At 43.3% G+C, this 26,774-nt stretch overlaps 1 protein-coding gene across 3 annotated transcripts in view; it reads left to right on the top strand.

The window, feature by feature from the left end:
* LOC119967148 (pleckstrin homology domain interacting protein) overlaps positions 1-15,333 on the top strand; it is a 322,696-nt gene extending 307,363 nt beyond the window's left edge. For 2 of the 3 annotated variants that reach the window (XM_038799297.1, XM_038799294.1), the window contains exons 39-40: positions 6,945-7,103; positions 9,768-15,333. In XM_038799297.1, the coding sequence (XP_038655225.1) occupies positions 6,945-7,103; positions 9,768-10,432 (824 nt within the window). In that variant the 3' untranslated portion in view covers positions 10,433-15,333. The remainder of the gene's footprint in view (positions 1-6,944; positions 7,104-9,767) is intronic. The other variant, XM_038799295.1, reaches the window with a different exon arrangement.
* Positions 15,334-26,774: the final 11,441 nt, after the last annotated feature.

Below are 26,774 nucleotides of genomic sequence, written 5' to 3'. Positions count from 1 at the left end.
TATGTTGGTTTTAATAACTCCAGTTTAAAATTCATCATCTTGTATATCAACCATCCTTATTTCTACAACCCACTCCTTTGAACACTACTCTTACAACTACAGACTTTATGGCATCTTCCCACACACGCACGCACGCACACACACACCCACCCTCCCTGCCTCCAATCCCACTGCTATCTCAAGCCCTGAATGGACAACCATGCTTTATCTTTGATGGATAAATTCTCTTGAATTCCATCCCTAAACCCTCTACATCCCTAATGGTGCTTATTCGGGGAGCAGTAGCACAGTGGTAAAATTACTGGAATAATAATCTAGAGGCCCGGACTCATGCTTCGGGAGTCAAGTTAAATTCCCATCATGGCAATTGGAGGAATTTAAATTCAATTAATGAATCTGGAATAAGCTCGTCTCAGTAATAGTGACCTTGAAGCTATCGTAAAAATCCATCTGGTTTGCACTTGTGAAGAAGCACCCAGGGTAGCAAGTCACAGAATGTACTCTGGGCGGAGGCTTTCAATGCTCTTCAAGAAGAGGAGTTTGGTAGCACCACTACTGACTGAGCTGGCTGAGTTCTGAAGGTCATATCTACCAGGCTCGGTCTGAGGCCAGTGGGACTGAAACCAACTGGAACAGCTTGGCTATAGCAGCAGCTCATTCGGAAGCACAAGTCTTCAGCATTGCAGAGCCCATCACCTTTGCTGTATCCAGTGACTTCAGCTGTGTCTTGACATCACGTGGAGTGAATCAAATTTGCTAACGGAGGAAACCTACTTGACCTTGCCCTCACCAGTCTACTTAGAAACATAGAAAATAGAAGCAGGAGGAGGTCATTCGGCCCTAAGAGCATGCTCCGCCATTCATTATGATAATGGCTGATCATCAAGTTCAATACCTTGGTCCCACCTTGCAGCGCATCTGCCCATGACAGTATTGGAGCGAACACCACACAGTCATTGTGTAGTCCTTCATCATATTGTGTGGCACAATTGCTGTGCTAAATGGGATAGATACAGAACAGATCTCACAACTCAAACCTGGGTACCAATGAGGCGCTGTGGTCTATACTCTCCTCATTTCCGTTTTTAATGCCACTCACTGTTCTGCTGTTAGAAGTTTATACGTTTCAATCAGTTCTCCTCTCATCCATCTAAATTTTAATGAATAGTGGCCCAGTAGAACCAATCTGTCGTGTCCATACACAGTAAGATCCATATACAATCTCTTCCATTTCCATATAAAGCTAGGGGCTTTTCACAGTAACTTCACTGAAGCCTACTTGTGACAATGAGGGATTATTATTATACAGTAGGATCTGGATAACATTAGGCTTGGGCTGATATGGGGCAATTAACATTCACACCACATAAGTGCCAGGCAGTGAGTGGCCATTCCATTGAAGACACAATCTGGCCATCTGCCCCGACGTTCAATGACATTACCATTACTGAATTCCCAACTATCAACATCCTAGGCATTACCATTGAGCAGAACCTGAACTGGACCAGCCATATATACAAGAGGTCAGAAGCTTGGAATTCTGCTGTGAGTAACTTGCCTGTGACTCCCCAAAGCCAGTCCACCACCTGCAAGACAGGATTGCAATTGATTATTCTCCATTTTCCTGGATGTGTGCAGCTACCAACAACACTAAAATCAACACCATCCAGGACATAGTAGCCTACTAGATTGGCACCCCACCCACCATAGTGGCAGCAGTGCACAGCATCGATAAGATGCATTGCAACAACTCGCCAAAGCTCCTTTGACAAGCACCATCTAAATCCACGACCAACACCACCTTGAAGGACAAGGGTAGCAAATGATTAGGAAATTACCAGCTGCATGTTCCCCTTCAGGACATGCGCCATCCTGACTTTGAACTATCTCACCGTTCCTTCATTGCCAAAAACATGCAATCTCCATCCCAGCTGTAGTGGACCTTGACCAGGTGGACTGCAGCAGCTCAAGAAGGTAGCTCATCACCACCTTCTCAAGGGCAATTGGGGATGGGTAACAAATGTTGCCCTTGCCAGCAACCCTCAAACCCATGTAAGAATAAGGCATTTTGACCAAGGTTTGATTAATTCTTGGGATATGGGTATTTCTGGAAAACCAACTTTTCCCACCTTCTCCATGAACCACTGCAGTTTGACATAACTGAATTGCTTACAAAGGAAGTCGAGGATAAATCAAGCTTGTCTGGAACTGGAATCAGTGCAGGTCTGAACAAGTAAAGTTGGTAGGTCTCCTTCCCTCAGGACTTCAGTGAAACAGATGGACTTTTACAGCAATCCAACAACGTCCTGGTCACTTTTGTGCTGAGTTTAAATCCTCAACCGCCATGGTGGGATTTGGGCTCCAGTTTGCTAGGTTACTCTCAGATTCTCCATGCTCAACAGTTCATCCTCTACTCTCTTTCATTGCCAGGTTAAAGTCCAACAGGGTTGTTTGAATCACTAGCTTTTGGAGCACTGCTCCTTCCTCAGGTGAAGGAGCAGTGCTCCGAAAGCTAGTGATTCAAAACAAACCCTTGGACTTTAACGTGGTGTTGTAACACTTGTTACTGTGCTCACCCCAATCCAACGCCGGCATCTCCACATCATCTCTTTCATTGGTTACTGATCCGCTCTCCCACCTGTGCAGCTGAGCCAGTAGGACACAACTTGTTTGGCTCCTCTTGGAGCACCAAGTTCCATGTAGGGCTCTGCCTATTGAATCCTTCATTGTGGGAAGAGAAATTTGAATAACATTTTCAGGATCCAAGCACTTTGTCACTTGAGTTATTAGACCCAGACTGTTATTTGTTAATTGCCTGCTGCAATAATTTAGAATTATGTGAACATTGTTATGACTATCCAGTGTTATCCAATGCTATTTTGGGGGGAAAGAAGTTCTTCATAGGAAAAAATCACAATACAATTATTCTAATGGGAAAAGGAAAGACAAAGTAGGGTAAATTGGAGTATTAGCAAAAACAGGTCTGGGGATTGTGATGCACGATTAGCCCATGCCCATTCAATGGAATGAAGGCCGCATGCCTGCTTAATGCTGCCTCATCATTTCAATGATTGCTGCGTGCAGCCAGTGTTAAAGCTGCTCTTCATGGGCTGTATACATCAGCAGAGAACCCAGAATCATAACTTAAGGCACCATTTAAAGCTAGCCTGCACCTCCTAAAGGGAACAACACATCGCGGCTGGAGTAAGGGCTGGCTGTCATTCAGGAAGGGAATCTGACCCAGGAACAGTGTAAAATGGTGCAACAAGGAAAACTGTGTGTTCTCAGGTTTTTGGATGATGCACCAGGGCCCTTGGAGGAGGTTGAAAGTGGGAGATTTGAGCTGCAGGGTGTCATCCAGCCCTCCAAACACAGTCTTAAAAGGCAGTCTGAGCAGGTAGCCATGCAGGTCAATGCTAAGTGTCAAACCCAAAGGACTTGAATAAAGTGCCACAAGATGTTTAATGGCCTCACATGAGTGGCCACAGTCAGTTGTAACTTCAGGTGTCACATCCAACCCACTGGACCACAGAGACTGCTCAGTTTCCTCATCCTCATCACTCAATTATCAACAGTCTCGAGCATTCGGGTCTCGTATCTGACTTTCATGAGCTTTACCTCACCCTCACCACGTGCACAACTGCATGTCCACAGCTCTTAGCTTGCAAAACAGATTGCACAACACTCATTGACATGGCAGTCAGAGTTAATTGAACACAAACAAGTGCACATGATGTCCTCACCCCCATGGAGGAGACCCTGCTGGCCATTATTGGTTTAACCAATGTTGAAAACACAGCAGCGTCTTCTGACTTCCCACTCACAACCGCTTGTTCAGATACTTACACAACACAATCTAAGAAGATAGATTGGAAACAGGATCTGCACATGGTAAGATATTGGGCATGAGGGGCAAGCATAGTGCAGGCCCAACCTCATTGCAGAGCAAGGTTACACTAAGGCTGTGCTTAATAGGACTCAGATAAACATTTCATTGGATACAGAACTGGCTCGGTCACAGAAGGTAAAGGATAGCAGTAGAAGGGTGTTTTTCTGAATGATCGGTTGTGACTAGTGGTGTTCCACAGCGATCTGTGCTGCGGCCTCTGTTGTTAGTAATATACATAAACAATTTGGAGGAAAATGTAGCTAGTCTGATTAGTAAATTTGCGGATGACACCAATGTTGGTGGAGTGGCAGATAGTGTTGAGGATTGTCAGGATACAGCAAGATACAGATAGGTTGGAAACTTGGGCAGAGAAATGGCAAATGGAATTTAATCCAGACAAATGTGAGGTAATGCATTTGGTACGTCTAACATAAAGGGGAAATATACAGTAAATGGCAAAACTCTTAGGAATACAGAAAGTCAGAGAGTTCTGAGTTTACAGGTCCACAGATCTTTGAAAGTGGCAACACAAGGGGTAAGGTAGTCAAGAAAGTACGGAATGCTTGCCTTCATTGGACGGGGCATCGAGCATAGAAATTGACAAGTCATGCTACAGTTGTATAGAACCTTGGTAAGGCCGCACTTGAAATATTGCCCACATTTCTGGTCGCCACACTACCAGAAGCTTTGGAGAGGGTGCAGAGGAGGTTTACCAGGATGTTGCCTGGTCTGGAGGGTGTTAGCCTTGCGGGGAGGCTGAATAGACGCGGACTGTTTCCATTAGAACAACAAAGGTTGATGGGCAACCCGATAGAGACCTACATGATTATGAGGGGCATGGATAGAGTGGATAGGCAGGCACTCTTTCCCAGGGCGGAGGGGTCAGTCACCAGGGGGCATAGGTTTAAGGTCTGTGGGGCAAAGTTTAGAGGAGATGTGCGAGTCAGGTTTTTTACACAGAGGATGGTGAGTGCCTGGAATGTGCTGCCAGGGGAGGTTGTGGAAGCAGATACATTAACGGTGTTCAAAAGGCATCTCGACAGGTACATGGATAGGATGGATAGAGAGGAATATGGCACTAGAGGTATAGAGGAATATGGCAAAGCGTGGTAAGACAGGTTCAGGCTTGGAGGGCTGAACGGCCTATTCATGTGCTGTATTGTTCTTGTTCAATTAGGCATCCTACTGAGGAACACTGATGGCTATGCACAACAAAATTTGTCCCAATGTCAAAGTGCTGCAGTTGAAGCTCAGACATCTGCCATAATGGCTGTGGTTACTGTGTGAAATGTATCTCGCGATCCGCAAGCAGCCAACAACGAGCCGTCTCTGCCATCGGAAAACCGGGAGGGGGGTGTCTCTCGAACCTGGAGACAATGTGCCAGGAAGAATCCAGGACTTCAGGAGGTTGGGAACGCTGAGTGGCATTAAAAAGCAATCCCCTGCACAGGTCACTTCAGGTCAACACATTCCAGGCTGCTCATGACATCCGCATCTGAGCAGCCAACACTCACCTTCAACCTCCTATCGTCTTACACCCATGGTTCACCGTTACCTTAACTAATGATGTCCTTCCATCCTCTCTGCACAAGCCATTACCAACACTCAACTGCCCGTACAGGAGAAGAAAGCACACAACTTGCCAACTCCAAATCCAACACAACATCTGTTTCTGTAACATTCCCAACTCAAACGCAGCGGGACCTGCCTTCAACGGCCTGGGCAGAGTCTGTCTGGTGTTTCGGCATGCCAGTATTTTCCACTATGACGTGTCATGTGGTAGCACGGTTTTCACTGTGTATGTGGGCTTGCACACCAAAGTCTTCAGCCACATCACCTGTGGGTAGCCCCTTGTAACAACCTTTGGGTTTGTTGTTGTGGCTCAAATGCTGATGGCACAGAGGACTATGCAGATTGAAGGCAACATGGCGGCCACCAGGATACTAGGGCTGCGTGTCCTGCATGATTCTGTGCTACGGTCACACACCAGTTGGAATTGGCGGGAGTGGGATCTGTTTCCCTTCCAGTATAGGGGATGGTGTTGACAAGTGGCACGCAGTGTGCATGAAGTCATTGGCGCCTTGCGCCAAGGGGAAAGCTGCAGTTTTCCACAGGCCTGTCCTCTGGAAGGAGAGGGTGAATGTAATTAGTTTTTTTTTGAGTAGAGAGTTTCAGTGATTTCCCTTCCACAACAGCAGACTGCATGCTGCATCTCCAGCCTGGAAGGAGCCATGAAGCATAAATATTCATTGCCAAGGTAGGCCGTATAGCCAATGCAGTTGTTGTTATGCTCCATGGTTGCAGTTCTTGCTGCAGGAGGTGGCATTTCAGGAAGGGTATTATTAGTAAAGCACAGACATCTCACACTTTATCTTCCCTGAGGTTTAAGCAGGAGAATTGTCTTTTGAACATTCTTTGAAAACACGGCTTATTGCCGTGAACCTTTCTCCTCACTCTTCCAACAGCTTGTCCAGCTCTGCTCATTGTCCAAGGCATGCTGCATTCCATAGGGTAATGCCTACTGATGTATCCATTGGGAGCATTTGGTTTGTGCAGAAGTTAGCAACAAAAAAAAACCTTCTTCAGCTGCCATAGCACTCCCTGCAGACGTTTGCAACTGAGAACAATTATAGAAAGCACTGAACACTTGTAGAATTATAGCAATAGCTAGACGAATTCAATCACAAATAATCTGTAAGTAGTTGATGATTCCTTTAAATAGAACTGGCTGTAGGGGGACCCTCCTGCTGTAGAATGTGTGTTCAGTTGTGCCAAATTAAGAGAGTGTTGGCTGAAGTGCTAAGCTCCTAAATGGTAGTGCTATTATTAAATTAATGTTGCATGCAGGTTGATGTCTTGATCTTCCTGCTCTGCATTGCCCTTTCACTGCCCGTGTGTGAAGGTCCTCACTAATAAAGTGACCATCGCAATTTGCACACGCATTGCGGTCATCTTTTGGAGTTTAAAGGACACTTGTGCCCAGAAATAGGTGTAAACAAGCCCAATTTCCCACCTATTATGTAATTAAGACATTTTTCTTTTTAATATGTTTCAGCAGACCATAACGCTAAGCCATCGAAAGCCCAGAACAATCTTTGTTATCCTAAACTATCGGAATCAAAACACAATACTCAGACTTCATTGACAGATGAAAAGCCTGAGAAAAGGAGGTTAACACGTCGAAATAAATCAACACCATTTAAACAACCTAAAGGCAAGTATCTTAAAAAACTTCTTAATGTAAATTTAGAGTACCCAATTTTTTTCAATTAAGGGGCAATCTAGCGTGGCAATCCACCTGCCCTGCACATCTTTTGGGTTGTGGGGGCACGCAAATGCGGGGAGAGTGTGCAAACTCCACACGGACTGGGATTGTTCTCCCTAGAGAGATGGAGGCTGAGGGGCGACCTGATAGAAGTTTATAAAATTATGAGCGGTATAGATAGGGTGAACAGTTGGGAGACATTTTCCCAGGGTGGAAATGACAATTACAAGGGGGTGCAAGTTCAAAGTGAGGAGGGATAGGTTCAGTGGAGATGTGCTGGGGAAGTTTTTTACACACAGGGTGGTGGTGGCCTGGAATGCCCTGCCAATTGAGGTGGTTGAGGCAGATACGTTAGCGTCCTTTAAGACTTATCTGGATAGGCACATGAACAGACGGGGTAAAGAAGGATACAGGCAGTTGGTCTAGATAGGACACGTGATCGGTGCAGGCCTGGAGGGCTGAAGGGCCTGTTCCTATGCTGTACTGTTTTTTGTTGGAAAGAAGAAATCTTCTGATCCCGACGATGATGACCTCCGCCACGGATTTCCCAACAGCGGGGGTGGGTTCAGTGGGAAAGCCCAAAGACAGTGGCAGGGCCAGAAGATCCCGCAGCCAGCCAATGACGGGCCGCCTCCTGCCACTGAGGAACACTCCACGGCGGGTTCTGAAATTCATCCCATATTTACAATACTGCTAACGCAACAACCAGAAAATGCTCCTGCTACATTTCCAATGCTTCTAATGCAGGGCATCTTTGTCATAATGCTAGAGTGTTACTAATGCATAGCAACCAGAAGAAGTCTTTGTAATTTTGCACACACATAGTCAGCAGATTATACGCTAACCATATCCTGCATTTTAGGGCGGTGGGGTTTCAAAACTTTTCTGTGCTGGGGTACCTTTGCAATAACAACACCTTGGGCTGGATTCGCCATTTCTGGGGCTGTGTCCTCACGCCGGTGTGTAAGAAATGGCTTAAAACAGCCACCGATCCTCCTTGGTCGGGGGTTGGCATGCCGGCAGCGTAGAGCGTCCAGCTCTAGCTGACGATACGGCCGGAGAATTGCCAGGTCTATGGCCACACGTGCGTGCGGTGCTACGTGACGGAGGTTGCTCACGGACCCGGCCCACAAAATAGTGCCCCACCCTTTGGCCGGCTCGTGCGCCCCGGACCACCCCCCCCCCCCCCCACAGTGCCCCAGCCCCTGATAACGTCCCCACCTGCCCGCGGATTGGCCCTCCCCTGACAATGGCGGCGCTGGACTGAGTCCGCAGCCGCCACATCGAGTTCCCAACGGATGAGAACACATGCGACCGGCGCCGTCAGGAACTCGGCCGGTAAGGGGTGGAGCATTGGTTGAAGAGCCTCAAGCAACATCCTGTGGCCGTCGATACGTCACGCAGCGTACGTATCGCGAAAGCGGCGCCGCTCTCGATTCGGTCGGGAACTTTGATTCTCCAGCTGATCGCCGAATGCGATTTTGGCGTTGGCGACCAGAGAATCCAACCCCTTATATTTATATAGTGCCTTTATGTAAAACAAAATCCCACATACCTCATAAAAGTTTTTAGAATTGGTGAATATAGGAAATTCCAGAGGATATGGCAGAGGCTGCTACAAGCTATGCTGTGACTGGCCATACAAAGGTAGGGTGGAATATACAAATAGGCAGGTTTGGAGATCAAATGATTAGCTATAAGATTGGAGGATTATAGATGCATTTGAAAATTAAAGTAAGAATTTTAAATTTAATGCATTGCAGTACAGGGACCTAGTGTAAGTCAGTAAATATAGTGGTGGTTAAGGGTCTGTGGAATTATACATGGATGGCTAGGCTTTGGTAGGGTCATAATTTATGAAAGTTGGAAAGCCAGCAGGAACAAGATTTGACATCTGAATCTGTAATGACACCTACCATTTGCATGACTATTTCGAGTGCCTTTGAAGTCCAAATTTTCCAAAGATGCTTCACAATGGAGATAGGTAGGGGAATGGATGCCGTGCCATGGAGGGAGATATTGGGCAACATCTTCTGGCAGTTGATGGCAGTGGGATATTCTGGTCCCAGCAATGGCACACCACAGTGGCACAGCGGGTTGGATTGGATGGGTAATCCCATTGGCAGAGCCGGTACTCGTAGATCCCACTGCTGGCCAATGGCAGGCTGTTGTTGCTGCCACCAAGAAACACACCGCGGGGAGGCCAGAAAGCCTTGCCCATTAGGAGGGGTGACTAAGGAATTTTCATAAAGATAGGTTTTGACTAGGTTTCTAAAAAAATAAATGCAGAGGCACAAGGGTTTAAGGGAAGGAGTTTTCAAATTTGTATTATGTTTGCTTCTTAAGTTTAAGTAAATTAAATTTGATAGGTAATTTAAGAGAAAATATTCAGCTATGCCTAAATATGAAAGAGTGGACAAGGGTATGCCTTTGACCCAAACTTAACTTGTGCACCATTAACTTCATTTGAAGGAAAAAAATTTAACTGTCAGATGCTGTAAACCTCTATGACTCTATTAAATTATTCTGAATATAATGTGACTTGTTTACATTTTATATTAGCTTTATATATGTATGTTTTAACGTACATATTTATATTCCCTTTAATATAAGGTGACATCAAAGCTGAATCTTCAGCACAGAAGACTCCACAAATAAATGGACACAGTGCATGTATCTCTGAATCTGTGGTCAAGAGAGGTCCTGGTAGGAAGCCGCAGGAAGTAAAAAGTCTAAAAGGACCTGGTAAGAAAAGAGGTAGGAAAAGTAAAAAAGAACTACTTATTATTCAACAACAGAATGAAATGAAGAAAGCAGAAGTAAAAAAAGACACATCCAATGAAAATGGTGAAGAAGCTACCTCAGAAAGCAGCTCTAGTTCAGAGAGCAACACACAAAGAAAATCTTTGCAGAAGAAACCAACAAGAGGCAGGAAACCCAAAGGAAAGAGTCTACAAGCTAAATCCAAATTGACAGTTGCTGCTAAACGTAAAATGCAGACGAGGAGCAACAGAAGGAAGCATGAGGAGCCTGTGGAGCCCATTGAGTCTGCAGAGCCTGTGGAAGATGACAAAAGGACTGAGGAGGCCGTGGGCTCTAAATCTGTCATGAAAACGAGGAATCAAGGTAGACGGACAACGTGCTACAATGAGGAGGATTCAGAGGAAGAGCAAAGGCAGCTACTGTTTGAAGATTCCTCTTTAACTTTTGGAACATCCAGTAGGGGCAGGCTGCGGAAACTGACTGAAAAAGCAAAGGCTAACCTGATTGGTTGGTAAACAACTGTAGGGTTTTGTCTACTCAATGAGGCTTCTTGTTTAGACAAGAACAGGTAAGGGATTGGTGCACTTGAGGTCACTGCATTCTCACTTGCAGACTGCTTGGAGATATGATTTGAGTTTGGTTTAATCAGAAGGCAAAATGAGCAAGGACTGATTTGTTAAATGAAACATTTAATCTCTAGAGAGTTTAAAATCTTGTTTGGTATTTGTTAGCTACTGCCTGGTGCACTATCTCAATGCACAAATCTTTGATGTTTTGCCAGCATTAATTCACGGTAGAATCTTGGCATTTTGATGTACATTTTCACCTTCTACTTCCATCTTCTGTTCTCTGAAGAACCACAGATTCTGGTTTTGTTTAGGTTGTGGGGGCAAACTTGCAGATTAGAGGGCTGGGATCAGTTAGTATTTGCATTTGACAGAACTGTAATGATTGACAATTGGTTGCCACTAAATTTGACGAGTTCCTTTTTAAAACTGCCTTTTAAACTTCTGATTTTCATTATTTTATGTTCAGAGATATTTTAGGTATTCCATTCTGTTTTTAAACTGTTATTTGTACCTACCAAGAATTTATAAGTCATCTAAAATAATAAATTCAAATACATTCAAAATGCGATTGTCATGTTTTAGTATCCCTGCAAGCACGTGTAATGTTTAGGTTAAATGTTTGCAGCCCCCAAACATCTGCAGTAACGGTCAATTAATTTCAAAAATATACTCTGGTCAGTATTTTTTAAACTCTTCAGTTATTCCTTAAATTTGTTAGTGTTGAGAGACATTCATATGTGTAGTTTTATTTATCTTCTATACAGAACATCTGTGCTGCACTGTCTTGCATCCTATAAGGAAAGGTTTAGAATAGTGTTGTTTATCGTTGATTGGTCTGCAAATGCGCTCCCACTCTTCAGTGACCACATTTAGGTTGAAGTCTTAAATACCAAGTTGGTACGGGTGTTAAAAGATGACTTTTCCTCTCGTTTGAATCCGAAAATATATGCCCCCAAAGCCTAAGGTCAAAAGATTTTCCACTTTCATGCCTTAAATTTCCAGTTTCTGATAATTTCATACACTCGCTCACAATCAGAAAATGTTTGAAAGTGTTTGCACTACTAGCTATGTGTAACCATCTGCTCATTATTACTAAACAGGTATGATTGTGTTTTTATGCCACCAAAAATGCATTTGGATAGATAATTTTAAGTTGTTCTTCCCCTTCCTCCTCCCCTCCACAATTTAACAATCAGTCCTTGCTTATTTGCCAGTCATCATGTGCTGCAGAGGCTTGACTTCAAGTGCATTTGGGCACCTGCAATTCAAGCTTTCCAAAGAATTGCACAGATAGCCTATCATGTTCCCACTATTCTGAAGTAATTGTAAGCTGCTTCTCCCATTTATTGAATGTAGAGGCAAACAAAAAAAAAAGACTGCATTGCACTGGAACTGAGTGGTTGTCTCTTGCTTACCTTATACAATCAGGATAAAAATAACTTGCCGAGGAAGAGAAGGAGACTGGTTTTAGTTATGTTTTCACTAACATGCATTCGCACACATACACACAAATTGTATATTGTAAGTAGAAAAAATATTTTAAGATATAGTACAGGGATGGGGTTGAATTATGCCATCTGTTCAAATGGCTTTATAGCACATGCACATATAAATGCTTTATAAAGGGTTTATAAGAACATGCCCAGCTCCTTTGATGGTTGGGAAATTGGTTATGAGATTTTAGAATGACCAAGCATGTGAATCGTGCTGAAATTTCCAGACTTGTATAGTTTGTGAGAATTTCCCCCGCCCGTTCAACAATACAGGATTTCATGGGAACTTATTTGGCACTGGTACGCAAATAACAATTGTCATGGTTTAAAGGTCCCATTGTATATGAATATTAGCTCAATTATGCTTACTTGGGCTTTCTATGGAGAAACATTCATTCCATAGAGTAATCTGTTCTGGAGCTTGCTCCCTATTTTCTGATTTTAAAGGAAAGTTGGCTTTTTTGTAATCCGTAATTAAGTGGTCAAATTACTTTTTATTGGATGTTTGCAAATAGTACATTACTACACAGTGTTGTTTTTGTGCACTTTCTGCCTATGTCTGTTATGCTACATTAAGTCGATATCTTCCCTCAAAAGGTATAGCATTTGGTGATTGTGCCTTGAATATATAATTTTTTTTCTATTGTTAATGGTTAGGGCCGGGACAAAGATTATTACACTCCGGAGGTTTTCTACCTTTTGACACCACCAATTCTATGTAAATAACAAGCAAAACTGTGTTTTTAAACATGCGAGAACAGATAATCACTATTGAAAGTGATGGGATGCCATGCACTGCATGCAGTAAATGTGTACATGATTGTAGATCATTTTTCTTCCAAACTGCCAAATGTAAACAGTACATTCTTAAGCAGAATATTTCTTTAAGACATTTAAGAACTTTGTTCCCATTCTGATTTCTCCTTGGCAACCTACGGTTGATGTTTGATTTGACTGTAATCTTCTCACTGAGGTGAGCTTGTTTTCTTTTGCTATTCATTTTTCTGAAGTAATGTGACAGTTTTTATTTCTTGGTTTACCATTGTTATTTGATTGGATTTTTAAAACAAATGGTTGTTTTCCCTCTTACCTGTTATTTCTGTATTAACTGTTAGTGTTAAGAAAACAGTTTTGCAATTCATCACTTACAATTATTACAGACATTTATAGGAGAATCATGCTCATTAAGATACCAAGCAGTGTGTTGTATCCAATTAAGTTGGAGATTGTTATTATGGTAAATATTCTGGATTTTGTTTAAATGGCTGTTTCAGATTTTTTTTAATACCCAGTGAACCAAGAAATAATTGTCACTTTCTGTACAAGTTTAATGTGACCTTGTTTCAGTCTTGCTGGTTCTTAACAGTAATGCTCCCGCAAACTCAATTAAAATGTCTCTTTCCCTTTTGTAATTCTTTGTCAGACATGGTGTAAATAAATTAATGAATAATTGTGAGTGGGTTTTGAGGCCATATCCTGTTTAAGGGATTCTGATAAGAATTAAATCTGAATTGTTCATGAATGTCATCAGAACCCCTAGATTAGGTTAACATTTTAATTCACTCACTGAAATGCTTGTCATATAATATATACTGTGTTTGGAATTTTACTTGAGTTAATGCTGTTTTGTGAAGATTTGTGGGTTTCTAGAGGTCTTAACAGCATTTTGAAACATCAGTACATAACCAAAATGTTGCTCATTGCGAGAAATATTTATTCCCTTCAAACACCATTACAATGGGTTTATCAAAACTAATTTGCAGCGGAAAACAGGAAACTCCTTACACCGTATATATTATATGTACTCCCTTTATAATGTTCATCTCTGCAGAACAGCATTTTGCCATTTCCCTTAGGATCTTTATTCCGATCCTATTTTTAAAATAAAACTTAATTCAAGAAAATTGTTTCATGAGAGGTTGATCTTTGTCTTTATTAAGTTTGAGCATTCACGATTTATTTGTATTTGAACATGCAGCCAAAGTATGCAAGCTGCTTCCTCCTTTACCCATGGTGGAAAGAAAGAGTAAAAACGAATGTATTAAGTTTCTTAACATGTTAATTTATGTATTTTGGTTACATAGATGAAATAAAAGTGAAGAAAATGTATGTAAATATTGCATAAACACCCACTTTAATGACTGATGTAAAGTATTGATTTTGTTTATGCTGGCATTCCCTCTATTTACAATTATGGTAGCGTTTAGGTATCTATTCAAAACGTTAGCCTCAATACTAAGGAGACACTTTTGCCTAAGGTATATGACTTGCATGCTTGGTTTAACAATGGTTAACAGGCAATTTTTGCAAACTGAAATAACCTTTTCTTTCCCCCCCCCCCCCCCCTTGAAATTAATGGAAATTCCAGACCACGCTCCGAAGTATAATACAATTTCATAAACATGTACATCTTTAGAGTTCATCTTTTTAATATAAATCGGAGACTTGAATTTTAAAAAGTACAATTATAATTATACTTCTATATTTTATATTTAAATGTCTGAATTTTGTAGATTGAAGTTTATATGTTTTAAGAATTCTGACTCTTAAAACTAATTTGCCAACATCTTATTTTGATACTATTAACTAAGACAACCAATAAAAATAGTTCCTACTTAGTTTTTTTTCTCAATTTCTTCAGTACCTCGTGGTGCCTGTTTTTAATATGTGACATGTAATTCTCCGGCAATTTCTAATCAACTGATCATAAATTTATGTCCCATTCGTAAACGTGTAATCTTAACAACATGAGGTACAAAGGAATAGGAGTGCTCCTAACAGCACCACATTAAAACCCCAGTCACCATTTCTCATGACCGTGGCCCTCTCCAATCACCGTCACCACCCTCCATTCCTACCCTAGTCACCGACCCATATTAATAATATTCTTGAGAATAGTTGCAGGCCTTACCCAATGATTGAAATCTCTTTCCTGGTGATCTGCGTGGCGACACCCATTATCGGCACCTTGAGCCAGTTTATTAAGGTGCAGGGATCAGACCCTCTATTACTATTTTCAAGCCAGTTGAATTTTTGGCTCATTATGTTTGACAGTCTGGGATTAAAATAAATCAATAATGAAAAAGAACAATGCTGTATAAAACACATCTAATACGCAAAAAGAAGTAATTCTGAGAAGAAAAATTGGCCTTTTGGAAAACTCAGTTGCCACTGTGCTTGTTTATTGAATTTTCAGGATATTTTGTTGGTGTATATCTGAACATTTGATGAGGGTTGTTCGCATTAATCAATGACACGTTTATTTTTTCTGTTATCATTACAGCAAATATTGTTTAAGTAGCATCATGAATTTTATATATGTCTTTGGGCTAATAAAATCTTTCTTCCTTATTATGCCAGGAGTAATTGGATGATTTTTAAGATGGTTAGTAATCATATTTCAAGTTTTTGTGACAACACCTGTGGATACTTCATTAAAAAATATAAGATCTTGAATTTTACTGCTTTCAATGAATTTCCATGAATAATTTCCCAAATGCGAAATGTGTCTGCAAATTTTTTTTAAAAGTACATATAATACAACAATGACTCACCTGGATTCTAAAAACAAAACAGATCGTCTTCCATCGTAGAGCAAGCTGCAGTAACTCCAGTGTTATTCTGAAAGCTGTTCTTACAAATGTCATGGTTGATATTTTGTCTCTCTATAATCACCAAGGCCACCTGATCAGAGGTTTCTACCATGACAAATGAGAAGCCAATTAAGAGGAACGGGATGTGTGCAGGTGATTTTTTTTCCTCCACGTCTATCTGGCTGTACCTAAGCCTCAATTTCCACACATACCATAGAGTGCCATCAAGCAGTGAGTGCGGGCTATAAAATCAGACATGACGTTTTGTGACCCAACTCTCAGAGTGTATATATGTTATGGCCAGAAAATAAATGCTGGAATTTTGCAGTTGAATCAGCACTGCTTAAAATGTTACCCAAAAAGATCCCACACTAATTCCTTGCTCTAGTAATGCTCACCCATTTGAAATTAAGACAGTAGAAACCTGAATAAAATCACTTGGATTGTTTTAGTTTCTGATCAATGTATTGGGCAGGATTTTCCAGCCCTTCCAGCCAGCGAGATCTTCCAGTCCCACACCCAACAAGTTCCCCAGTGACTGGACGGGTGAACCGCGCAAAACAACGTGGGCATCGTCAGGACTGGAAGAACCGTCAGTAGTCAATGGTGAGCCACCTGAAGAAAAACCTTTGTTTCCCTAACCCCTGTTGATTTTTTGCATTGCAGGACTTTTATTTCCTATTATAACTGTTTTTCTTCCAGCCATCATTCCTTTTGCATCTTCCAAAGCGTGGACGTGTATTTGCAGGGTTCCAATGCTGTATTTAGATTTTGAGGAGTTCTTGAGGGTTAAGCAAAGCCATTGCGATTATATTGCATGCATTATATACACACGCCAGTGTTTTATTCCAGGACCCACATTTAATGGCTGTGTCAGGGGAAGGCGGTCTCAGAAATTAAACACAAGAAGTAGGAGCAGAAGTAAGCCGTGCAGCCCCTCGGACCTGCTTTGCCAGTCCCAGCGCTTCACAAATGGGGTTTCTGGAGGCCAACCTTCAAAGAATTTACAACATTTGGTTCTCACAGCCAAGGTCGTTGTCATTTTTAAAAATAAATTTAGAGTACCCAATTCTATTTTTTTTCCAATTAAGGGGCAATTTAGTGTGGCCAATCCACCTACCTGGGTTCTTTGGGTTGTGGGGGTGAGACCCAAGCAGACACTGGGAGAATGTGCAAGTTCCACATAGACCCGTGGCCAGGTCTAACCTGGATCCACGGTGCTGCCCTCCAAGGTCATTGTCATAATAAACTATTGAATCACTGAATCGTCCCAAGTCACCACCACTGAATACACACCAAATCAGCTAAGTAGTTGGCCACAGATCTCACCAACATCAAACGAGAGAGCTTGTTTAAAGAACAGCCTATTTATCATTTTCCCTTTATGGTAACAGCATCAATTCAACAAAATAGAAAACTTTTCCAAGTTGATCGGATTACTAAGAGTGCAAAGCGTTGCAAATGGCACCAATGTACTAATTTCAGATGGAGATGGTAGGCTGCTGTCCTCAGGGGACATTGTTCAGGAGTTCCAAACAGAGCAGCTCTACTTGCAGTGGTCTTATGCAGCACCACTTTAGTTGAAGACAAAATATGCACGGAGCACTAAGCAGCTTGGCAAGCATCTGTGGAGAGAGAAAGGTAGAATTAATGTTTCAGATCATTCATCAGAACACAAAGATTTCCAGCACCTGCAGTATTTTGCTTTATTTGCTTTCCTATCTCCACAGACTAGTTGATTGTTTCAGTATACTATGTTCTAAATTTCTGTCCACAATTAAGTGAGAACTCTCAAGCATGATGACCATATTCTGCTTTTGAGTGTTTTGATAAGTGCTGCATAACCAGCACTGCAAGGTATGGATGTCAGCTTACTTAGATTTTATGTGCAGCATTTTATCCCTATTCGGCTTTTAACTGCTGATGAAATCTTAAAACAGTGTGCACACTATAAGCACAGGCTGGTTTAGCTCAGTGGGCTAAACAGCTGGTTTGTGATGCAGAACAAGGCCAGCAGCGCGGGCTCAATTTCCATACCAACTTACCGAACAGGCGTCAGAATGTGGCGACTAGGGGCTTTTCACAGTAACTTCATACTCGTGACAATAAAAAGTTATTATTATTTAATAATATTGTTGTAGAATAATAATTGCAGTCTTTGATAGTTGGGTTGTAACTAATGTTAATAACAAGAGAAAAATTTTGTAACCATAAAGGCTATTTTACAAACTTAGTAATCTATCCCCATACTGACCAAAGCTATTCTTGAAGGCCCCATCTTCTGAACCTTGTCCCTCGCCTGAGGTGTGGTGATCCTCAGATTAAATCATTTAAAAAAAATTTTTTTTTATAAATTTAGATTGCCCAATTATTTTTTCCAATTAAGGGGCAATTTAGCGTGTTCAATCCACCTAGCCTGCACATTTTTGGGTTGTGGGGGCGAAACCCACGCAGACACGGGGAGAATGTGCAAACTCCACACGGACAGTCACCCAGAGCCGGGATCGAACCTGGGACCTCAGCGCCGTGATAACCACTAGGCCACCGTGCTGCCCTAATCAGATTAAATCATAACCAGTCAGCTCCTCCCCTCAAAAGGGTCATCTGGGACTATGACGACTTTATTTAAATAGATTCTGGCCAGCATGAAAAGAAAAGTGCACCATTTGTTTTTTCAGTAATATAACCCTCTTTTATCAATAGTATGTGGGTTGGAGAAATTGTAACTTTTGTTCTTAAAGACTTGACAATAATTAATAGCCAACAAGGCTTCCTGATTTAAATCAAAACTTCCAATTTCAAATACTTTTTCAAAAAGCTTTAGTATTATTTTACTTGATGGGAAAGTTATTTTAATTGATGGGTTTGTATTATAGGAATATGTTATATGCACATAAACGAGCCACATCCTCTTACAAAGGTCAATCAGCAACAGACCCACAATGAGTAATAGATTAAATTTGAAAACTTTAAAGATTAAACACTGGAATACCAACATTTTGTTTTACAGCACAAAAGGAGGCTCTTCAGCTCATTGTGCCGCACCAGCCATCGAGCATCTATCTGTCCCAATCCCATTTCCCAGCGCTTTGTTTCATAGCCATGTGTGCTATGATGTTTCAAGTGTTCACCTAAATGCTACTTAAATGTTGTAAGGGATCATCCACCTCTATCAACCTTTTAGGCTTTCAGGCAGTGAGTTCCAGATTCCCACCACCCTCTGGGTGAAAACGGCTTTCCTCAAACCCCTTTGAAATCTCCTGCCCCTTCCCTTAAATCTATGCTCCTTGGTTACAGACCACTCTACGAAGGGACACAGTTTCTTCCTATCTACTCTATCTGTGTCCCAGAACTTGGTACACCTCAATCAGGTCCCCCTTTAGCCATCTCTGTTCCAAGGAGAAAAACCCCACCCTAACCAGCCTCTCTTCATAGTTGAAATGATCCAGCCTAGACAATATCCCAGTGAATCTCCTCTGCTCCCTCTCGAGTGCAATCACATCCTTCCTATAGTGTGGCAACCAGAACTGCACACAGTACTCCAGCTGTGGTCAACGAGCGTTTTATAGAGCTCCAACATAATCTTCCTGCTCTTATATTTTATGCCTCGGCTAATAATAATCTTTATTGTCACAAGTAGGCTTGCATTAACACTGCAATGATGTTACTGTGAAAAGCCCCTAGTCGCCACATTCCGGCACCTGTTCAGGTATACAGAGAGAGAATTCAGAATGTCCAAATTACCTAACAGCATGTCTTTCGGGAAATGTGGGAGGAAACTGGAGCATCTGGAGGGAACCCACGCAGACGGGGAGAATGTGCAGACTCTGCACAGACAGTGACCCAAGGTGGGAATCGAACCTGGGACCCTGGAGCTGTGAAGCAACAGTGCTACCCACTGTGCTGCCCAAGTATTCCACATGCCTTCTTAACCACTTGATCTACCTCTCCTGCCATCTTTGAACATGCACCCAAGGCCACTCTGGTCTTCTATACTTCTTACTGTCCTACCATTCATTGTGCATTCCTTTGCATTGTTCGTCCTCCCAAAATGCATCACCTCACACTTTTCAGGGCTAAATTCCACTTTCCACTGTTCTGCCTATCTATGTTGTCCTGTAATCTAATGCTTACTTCCTCGCTATTTACCACACCACCAATTTTTGTGTCTTCTGCGAATTTACTGATCGTTTCTGCCACATTCCAGTCTAGATCATCAATGTACACTACAAACAGCAAGGGACCCAGCAACGATCCCTCCAGTACACCACTGGACACATGCTTCCAGTCACAAAAACAACCTTTGACCACCTCCTCTGCCTCCTGCCACAAAGTCAATTTTGGATCCAATTTGCCAAATTGCTCTGGATCCTATGAGCTCTTACCTTCTTGATCAAGCTCCATGCAGGACCTTGTCAAATACTTACTGAAGTCCATGTAGACTACTTCTTCAACATCAAAACTAGTTTTTAAATGACAAATATTGCAGTTTACTGCTGAAAACAGAAAATCTGGACAGCACAAAGAAAATTTAAACAAGGCTACACACAAATAATATTATCTTTGATTGTTAGAGTAGCTAATGTTCGCTAAAGTATCTAATATTCACTAAAGTCCTTATTACTGCCCTCATTTTATCAAGCTAATAATCAGTAGATTAAGATTTGCAGTAGATCAGCTAATGTTGTTATAATGACACGAGTAAACATTTTCATGTGCTTTTACATATCTTTGCACCCAACTCCATTTTCAATGGTGCAGGACCAAATTGCTCGGAATGGAAAACGTTTATATAGTAGAGGCACTCTATAGAAATTTTGCACTGGCAGAAATGGAAAGAAATTTGGTGTGGAGCAGTTTACCTTATACTGGCTGTGGGGGATGTCAGTCTGAGAAAATTTAACTCTTAGCCCAATCTGTTAAATATGGAGTTAAAACATTTTTTGTTGTTACCAGGTGAGGAGTGGTGAACTAACTCCCCCCTTGGTCGCATTCCCGGGTTGGTCATGAACAGAGTTTGGGTTTAAAAGGCTGATGGTCAGGATTCTCCGTTTGAGAGAATTTGGGTGGGATTCTTCGGCCGCGTCCGCCGGGCGACCGGAGGATCCCACCGGAGATCAATGGAGTTCTCCATTGTACGCGGCTCGCCCATGGCGTTCTTGCGGCAGGCGGGAGATTCCAGCCTGAAGTGTTACCGCCAGGACTGAATTGCGTGCCGTTCACATTCCCTTTGGGGGTGCTATTTAGGGAGCGATTGAGAACATGCAAGTAGGCCCGCACTTGCCCACTCTAGAGCAATTCACATTCATGCTGGCATCTGATTCCCTGGGTCCGGAATTGGCCCTGGAGAGTCTGACAAGCTGGTGCTGCTTATAAGGACTCCCCTCCCCAAACACTCATTCCAGTCAAGAAGATAGCACAAAGGAGACCTGCCCCAAGGTTCACTGAATCTGAGCTTGACAGAATGCTGGATGCCATGGAGGAGAGGCTGGATACCCTCTTCCTCAGGATGGGTAGGACACTCAAGCCGGACATCCTAAACAGGGCCTGGGAGGAGGTGGCAGAGGCGGTCAGTGCTGCCAGCCTAATCAGGAGCAGTGGGACCCAGTGCCGAAAGAGGATTAATGACCTCAGGGCAGCTCAGGTGAGTCACCACCTCTGTCCCCCTGGCATCACTCCTGTCCCTCACTCCTCACGTAACCCTGCCACTCACCTAGGGGCCAACCAAAAGCCACCCGCCTTCATCTCCCTCACCCCCCGGTAGAACTCGCTTCCATGTGTCTCACCATGTCCTTTATGTGTCCCCTAGGACAAGGCGGACCATAATCGCCGGGAGCAGCAGAAAACCAGCGGGGACTTCCCAGATCTCAGAATCTAAACCTCCGCAGAGCTGAGGGCGCTGGACTAGGAGGCGAGGCGGATAAAAGGGCTGTATCCGAAGTAGAGGTCAGCAGCCAGCAACCAGGTGAGCTCCCAATGCAAAATGATGTCCCTATAGCAAGTGAGTTACCCCTCTTCCACAGACCACTCCTCCTCAAGATCTCACCATGTCTTTTGTCTTGCAGGATCACCATCAGACCAGGCCAGGCCATCCGGGGTCGCTGCCCCCCCCCCCCCCCCCCCCCTCTCAGTCACATTCCCTGCACACCCAGAGCACCAGTCTGGGAAAGACACCGATTTCTCGTCACTGCTGTCACCTGCACCCTCCACCATCGCATAGACTAGCACCTCGGTGGGGCATTTTGATGAAGAGGCTCCTGGGTCACCTTCTGATGTGCTGCAGAATGTATAAAGTGCACATCAGGTAGGGGCAGAAACACCCGAGGGAATAGGCGGTTGGAGGGCTGTCTGATCATAGGAAACAGCTGTAGTCGACAGGTAATGCGCTTTTGGAAAGTATGGTCCCATCACTGGTACAGATGCAGACACAGGGCCAGGATTTACAAGAGGGGTTGTCAGCAACTTTCCAACCTCTGCAGATGCAGTTGGAGTCCAACCGCCTTGGAGATGGTGACAACAACGTGTGCTTCTCAGGCCAACACTTTACAGGTGGTATCCACTGTAGAAACCTGAGGAAAGAAGTTACAGCTATGAATCAAGATGTCCAAGGCTTGCAACAATCCCCACGGTCAATGGCTGAGGCGCTGGACAGGGGAGCCCAGTCACAGGCAGACATGTACCGGGAACCAAATGGGCATTGCTGCGGCACTCCAGAACTGGGCCCATTCACAAAAGGTCATGGATGTGGGCATCAAGAGCATTGGATGGGTGTTGACTGACCTTGGGTCATGTCACAGTCCCAGAGGGACATGTCTCACTTGCTGAGGTACGTGTCCCAGTCCCAAGTCTCCATGGTGCACTCCTGGAGTGGGCCGCAAACCTTGTTTTTGCCACCAGGGAGGGTCCGGAGCATGGCACCAGGTGAAAAACCTCAATTTTTGCATGTCGCCCAATTCTCCACTCGAATGTTATTCGCGTTTCCGGCGTCACAAGTCGGAGAATCAACCCAAAATTGCCAATTCTACATATATTCTATATATACTTAAGTGTGTGTAGATCGGCAACAATCAAGGCAGCCAGATTCCTCAAATTATAAAGTAAATAGTTAGCTTTATTGCTATAATTTACTTAAGAAAAAGGGCAGAAATTATTAACAAAAGATTTTTAAATGTGTAAATATGTGCAACTACCCACGAATGTAGAGCAGCACACACCAAACCACTGCCTTCCTCGCTGTCCCTGCCTGCAAGCATGCAAAAAAACACTGCAGACTATCAGATCTGAACCTTGGCTAAGTAAAAGTTGAGAGTCAGAAATAAAAGTTATTCATGGATGGTCCGGATGCTCGGTTACGACATTCCAAGTTGGTGCTGATACTTGGGTTTTTCAAAGGAGCAGGGAACTGTCATAGCTGATTGTCTCACTTTTCTCTTGGAGACAGTGATGCTGATTTGGATCTCTCTCAGTTTGCAGTAATGAGGTCTTCTGGTGGGTTTTCAAACCACAAACAACTCAACTTTGATCGGTGAGGTTTCAGATAAAAAGAGAGAGAAGGCGAGACCTTCTATCACTGTAGTATCCTGTAAGACAGGCGACCATCAAGTCGATCAATGAATGAACACTTTATTAAGGTAGGTAACTATTTACAGAGAGTGAGTACTACAGACTTCAAACTGGCAAGGAAAACCTGCGCTCAGCCAAAGGATTCGTGCGCTCCAGCCCAATTGGCCAAATTGATCACATGACCCTCTGAGAGCGCACCTTTTTTTCATAAATTTTTAGTACCCAATTAATTTTTCCAATTAAGGGGCAATTCAGTGTGGCCAATCCACCTACCTTGCACATCTTTGGGTTGTGGGGCCGAAACCCACTCAAACGGGGAGAATGTGCAAACACCACACGGACAGTGACTCGGGGCCGGAATTCAAACCTGGAACATTGGCTCCATGAAGCAGCAGTGCTATACACTGCACCACCGTGCTGCCCGAGAACTCACCTTTTAAAGGGGCATGCTACCATATCCCTCCCTCTTTAAGTTCCTGTTCAACACATTTCAATAACAATGGAACTATTTCCAATATTATACAGCCAGTGGAACGCAACAAAGTCCCTTATAAGGTAAGTCGGTCCGAGGATTTCCCAATTCTTTGGGACCATCATAATTCATTACTAGGTGCTCCAGCAGTAGAGGTAAATTTGATTTGAATCTCGATGTTAGGTGCTCATCTTTGGCAGCTCCTATAAGTATTACTTCATCGAGATATACAACCACCTTAGGTAGGTCCTGTAGTAAGCTTTCCATCGTGCGCGGGAAAATTGCACACACAGGTAAGACTCCAAAAGGTACTTGGGTAGCTAGCACAAGTGTTTGTGGGTATTTATAAATACAAATTCCCTAGATGCCTCATCTAACGGCATGGTAGCACAGTGGTTAGCACTGGTTTGATTCCCGGCTTGGGTCACTGTCTGTGCGGAGTCTGCAAGTTCTCGCCGTGTCTGCGTGGGTTTCCTCCCACAAGTCCTAAAAGATGTGCTGTTAGGTGAATTGGGCATTCTGAATTCTCCTTCAGTGTACCCGAACAGTTGCCGGAGTGTGACAACGAGGGGCTTTTCACAGTAACTTCATTGACTGTTAATGTAAGCCAACTTGTGACACTAATAAATATTTAAATAAATAATTAACTCTAATTGTTGGTACACATGGTTCATATCAAGTTTAGTCTAAGTTAAACCTTGAGCTAATATAGCGTATCAATCTTCAATTCTTGGTATTGGGTATCAGTCCAATTTTGCTGCCTGATTCACAGCTAATTTATAGTCTCCATATATATTAATGATTCTATATGGCTTAATCACTGGCACAATGGGAGCTGCCTACTCTGAAAACTGTACAGGCTTGATGATGCCTAAATCTTCCAACCACTCGAGTTTAACTCAACCTTCTCATGCAAGGCATAGGGCAATGGGTCAGGCTCTGTATAACTTAGGTGTGGCCTCAGGATCCATGTAAAATTTAGCTTTTAAGCCCTGTATCTTGCCTAACTCACCTTGGAACACCTGTTTTTTTAAAGATATCATGAAAATCTCCTTTATTAATTTTGAAGATTTCTAGCTAATTTAATCCAATTTGGTGAAGCCAATCTCAGCCCATCAAATTTGGCCCTTGCCCCCCACTACTATTGGCACTTTCCATAGCCCGGGAAATGTCTAATGCCGTCTTTAAGGTCATCTCTGCCTCTGCTAATAATTTCTGTTGTATGGCTGCGTCATTAACACCGCAAACTAGCCTGTTTCTCAAAATGTCATTGAGTGCAGACCTGCAAGGGCAGCACGGTAGCATAATGGTTACCACAGTCGCTTCACAACTCCAGGGTCCCAGATTCGATTCCCGGCTTGGTTCACTGTCTGTGCGGAGTCTGCACGTTCTCCCCGTGTCTGTGTGAGTTTCCTCCGGGTGATCTGGTTTCCTCCCACAGTCCAAAGATGTGCAGGTTAGGTGGATTGGCCATGCTAAATTGCCCTTAGTGACCACAAAACGTTAAGCTGGGTTACGGGGATAGGGTAGATACGTGGGCTTCAGTTGGGTGCTGTTTGTAAGGGCCGGTGCAGACTTGATGGGCTGAATGACCTCCTTTGGCACTGTAAATTCTATGATTATATTCTATGAAATAGGACTATTCAGCCATTTGTCTTAGATGTGTCACGAACACCGCTATCGTCTCCCGTGTCATTGAATTAAATTGTATCATTGCATTATCACCGAGGGCTTTTGGTGATAATGTCCCTTGAATAATTTCACAAGCTCCTGAAACGCTTTGTTGGCCGGAGCCCCACAGGCTGTTAATAGGATTATCTGCAGCTACTACTCTTTTCATCCCCTCGCCTCAATTTCATTGGCCTTAAAAAAACAATGTGTGCAAGTGTTCGATGTGCTCCGAGTTAGGGTCGAATGGCTCATGTTTCCCAAGGGACGGCACCGTAACACAGTGTTTAGCTCTGCTGCTTCACAGTGCCAGGGACCCAGGATCACTGACTGTGCAAAGTTTGTACGTTCTCCCTGTGTCTGCGTGGGTTTCCTCAGGGTGCTCCAGTTTCCTCCCACAAGTCCCGAAAGACATGCTGTTAGGTGAATTCTCGCCGCAGACATTCTGAATTCTCCCTCTATGTACCCGAACAGCCGTCAGAATGGGAATCAATCCAGGGGATTTTGACAGTAACTTCATTGCTGTGTTAATGTAAGCCTACTTGTGACACTACTAAAGATTATTATTATCAACAGGGAGATTTTTACACTCTTAAACTTTTTTTTCACACAAAAAGGCTTCCTGATTTCTGGAGTAGTAGGAAGGCCCTCGATCCATGTTGCCAGATGTAATATCCTGAAGGACTGCCGACCACAAAGTAGATCAATGAATAAACAGTTTATTAAAGTATGAAACTATTTACAGAGAGTGAGATAAAGACTACTGTACTCCTCAACTTCACACTCCAAAATTGGCATGGAAAATCATGTCTGCGCTGCAGGATTTGTGCGTTCCGCCCAATTGGGTGAACGGGTCACATGACCCTCTGAAAACTCTCCCTATAATGGGGCAAGCTATCACAGTCCCTGTGGCAGACTCTGACTGTTAGTTCAAATTCAATATATTTTACACTCGAGCTGGATCACGTGAGCTCTGGTTTCAATTGGGCCTCTGCCTCTGAGAGCTCTGAAGATTCACTGACTGAGTTTTATCTTTTTTTGGCAGAGAGAGGGTGGGAAAAGCAGCATTGAAGCCACCAGCACCAATGGCTGCTAAAAACCTCGAGGGGTGGTTCCCAGTACATCACGCTGATGGGCGGGCCAGTGTCCTTTGTTTAACAGAAGTGTTCTTTTTTTCAAAAAATGTTCAACATACCCAACCAATGACATTAGGCTGATTTCTCTGTTTGAGAGGCTAAGCGTTCCCATGGGACTGAATAGCGGGCGATTCGCATTTTCGCTTGAGGTGCGTACCGTTGGGCGTGCTATTCGGTAAGCGATTCAGGACAGGCAAGTGGGCCAGCACTCTGCCATCGCGAATTGAAGCGATTCCTGGCCCTGCGGGCGTAGTAACCACTGAGGCCGGAGTTAGTGCTAAAGAGCCTGACAGCTGGAGCTGTTTTTAAGCGTTCCACTTGCCACACATTCACTGCTGTCACAAAGGTGGCTCAGAGAAGACC

Source organism: Scyliorhinus canicula, chromosome 6 (assembly GCF_902713615.1).
Source record: "Scyliorhinus canicula chromosome 6, sScyCan1.1, whole genome shotgun sequence".
Lineage (NCBI taxonomy): Eukaryota > Metazoa > Chordata > Chondrichthyes > Carcharhiniformes > Scyliorhinidae > Scyliorhinus > Scyliorhinus canicula.
Note: the sequence above shows the minus strand (reverse complement) of the source record. Positions and strands in the feature narration are given on the sequence as shown.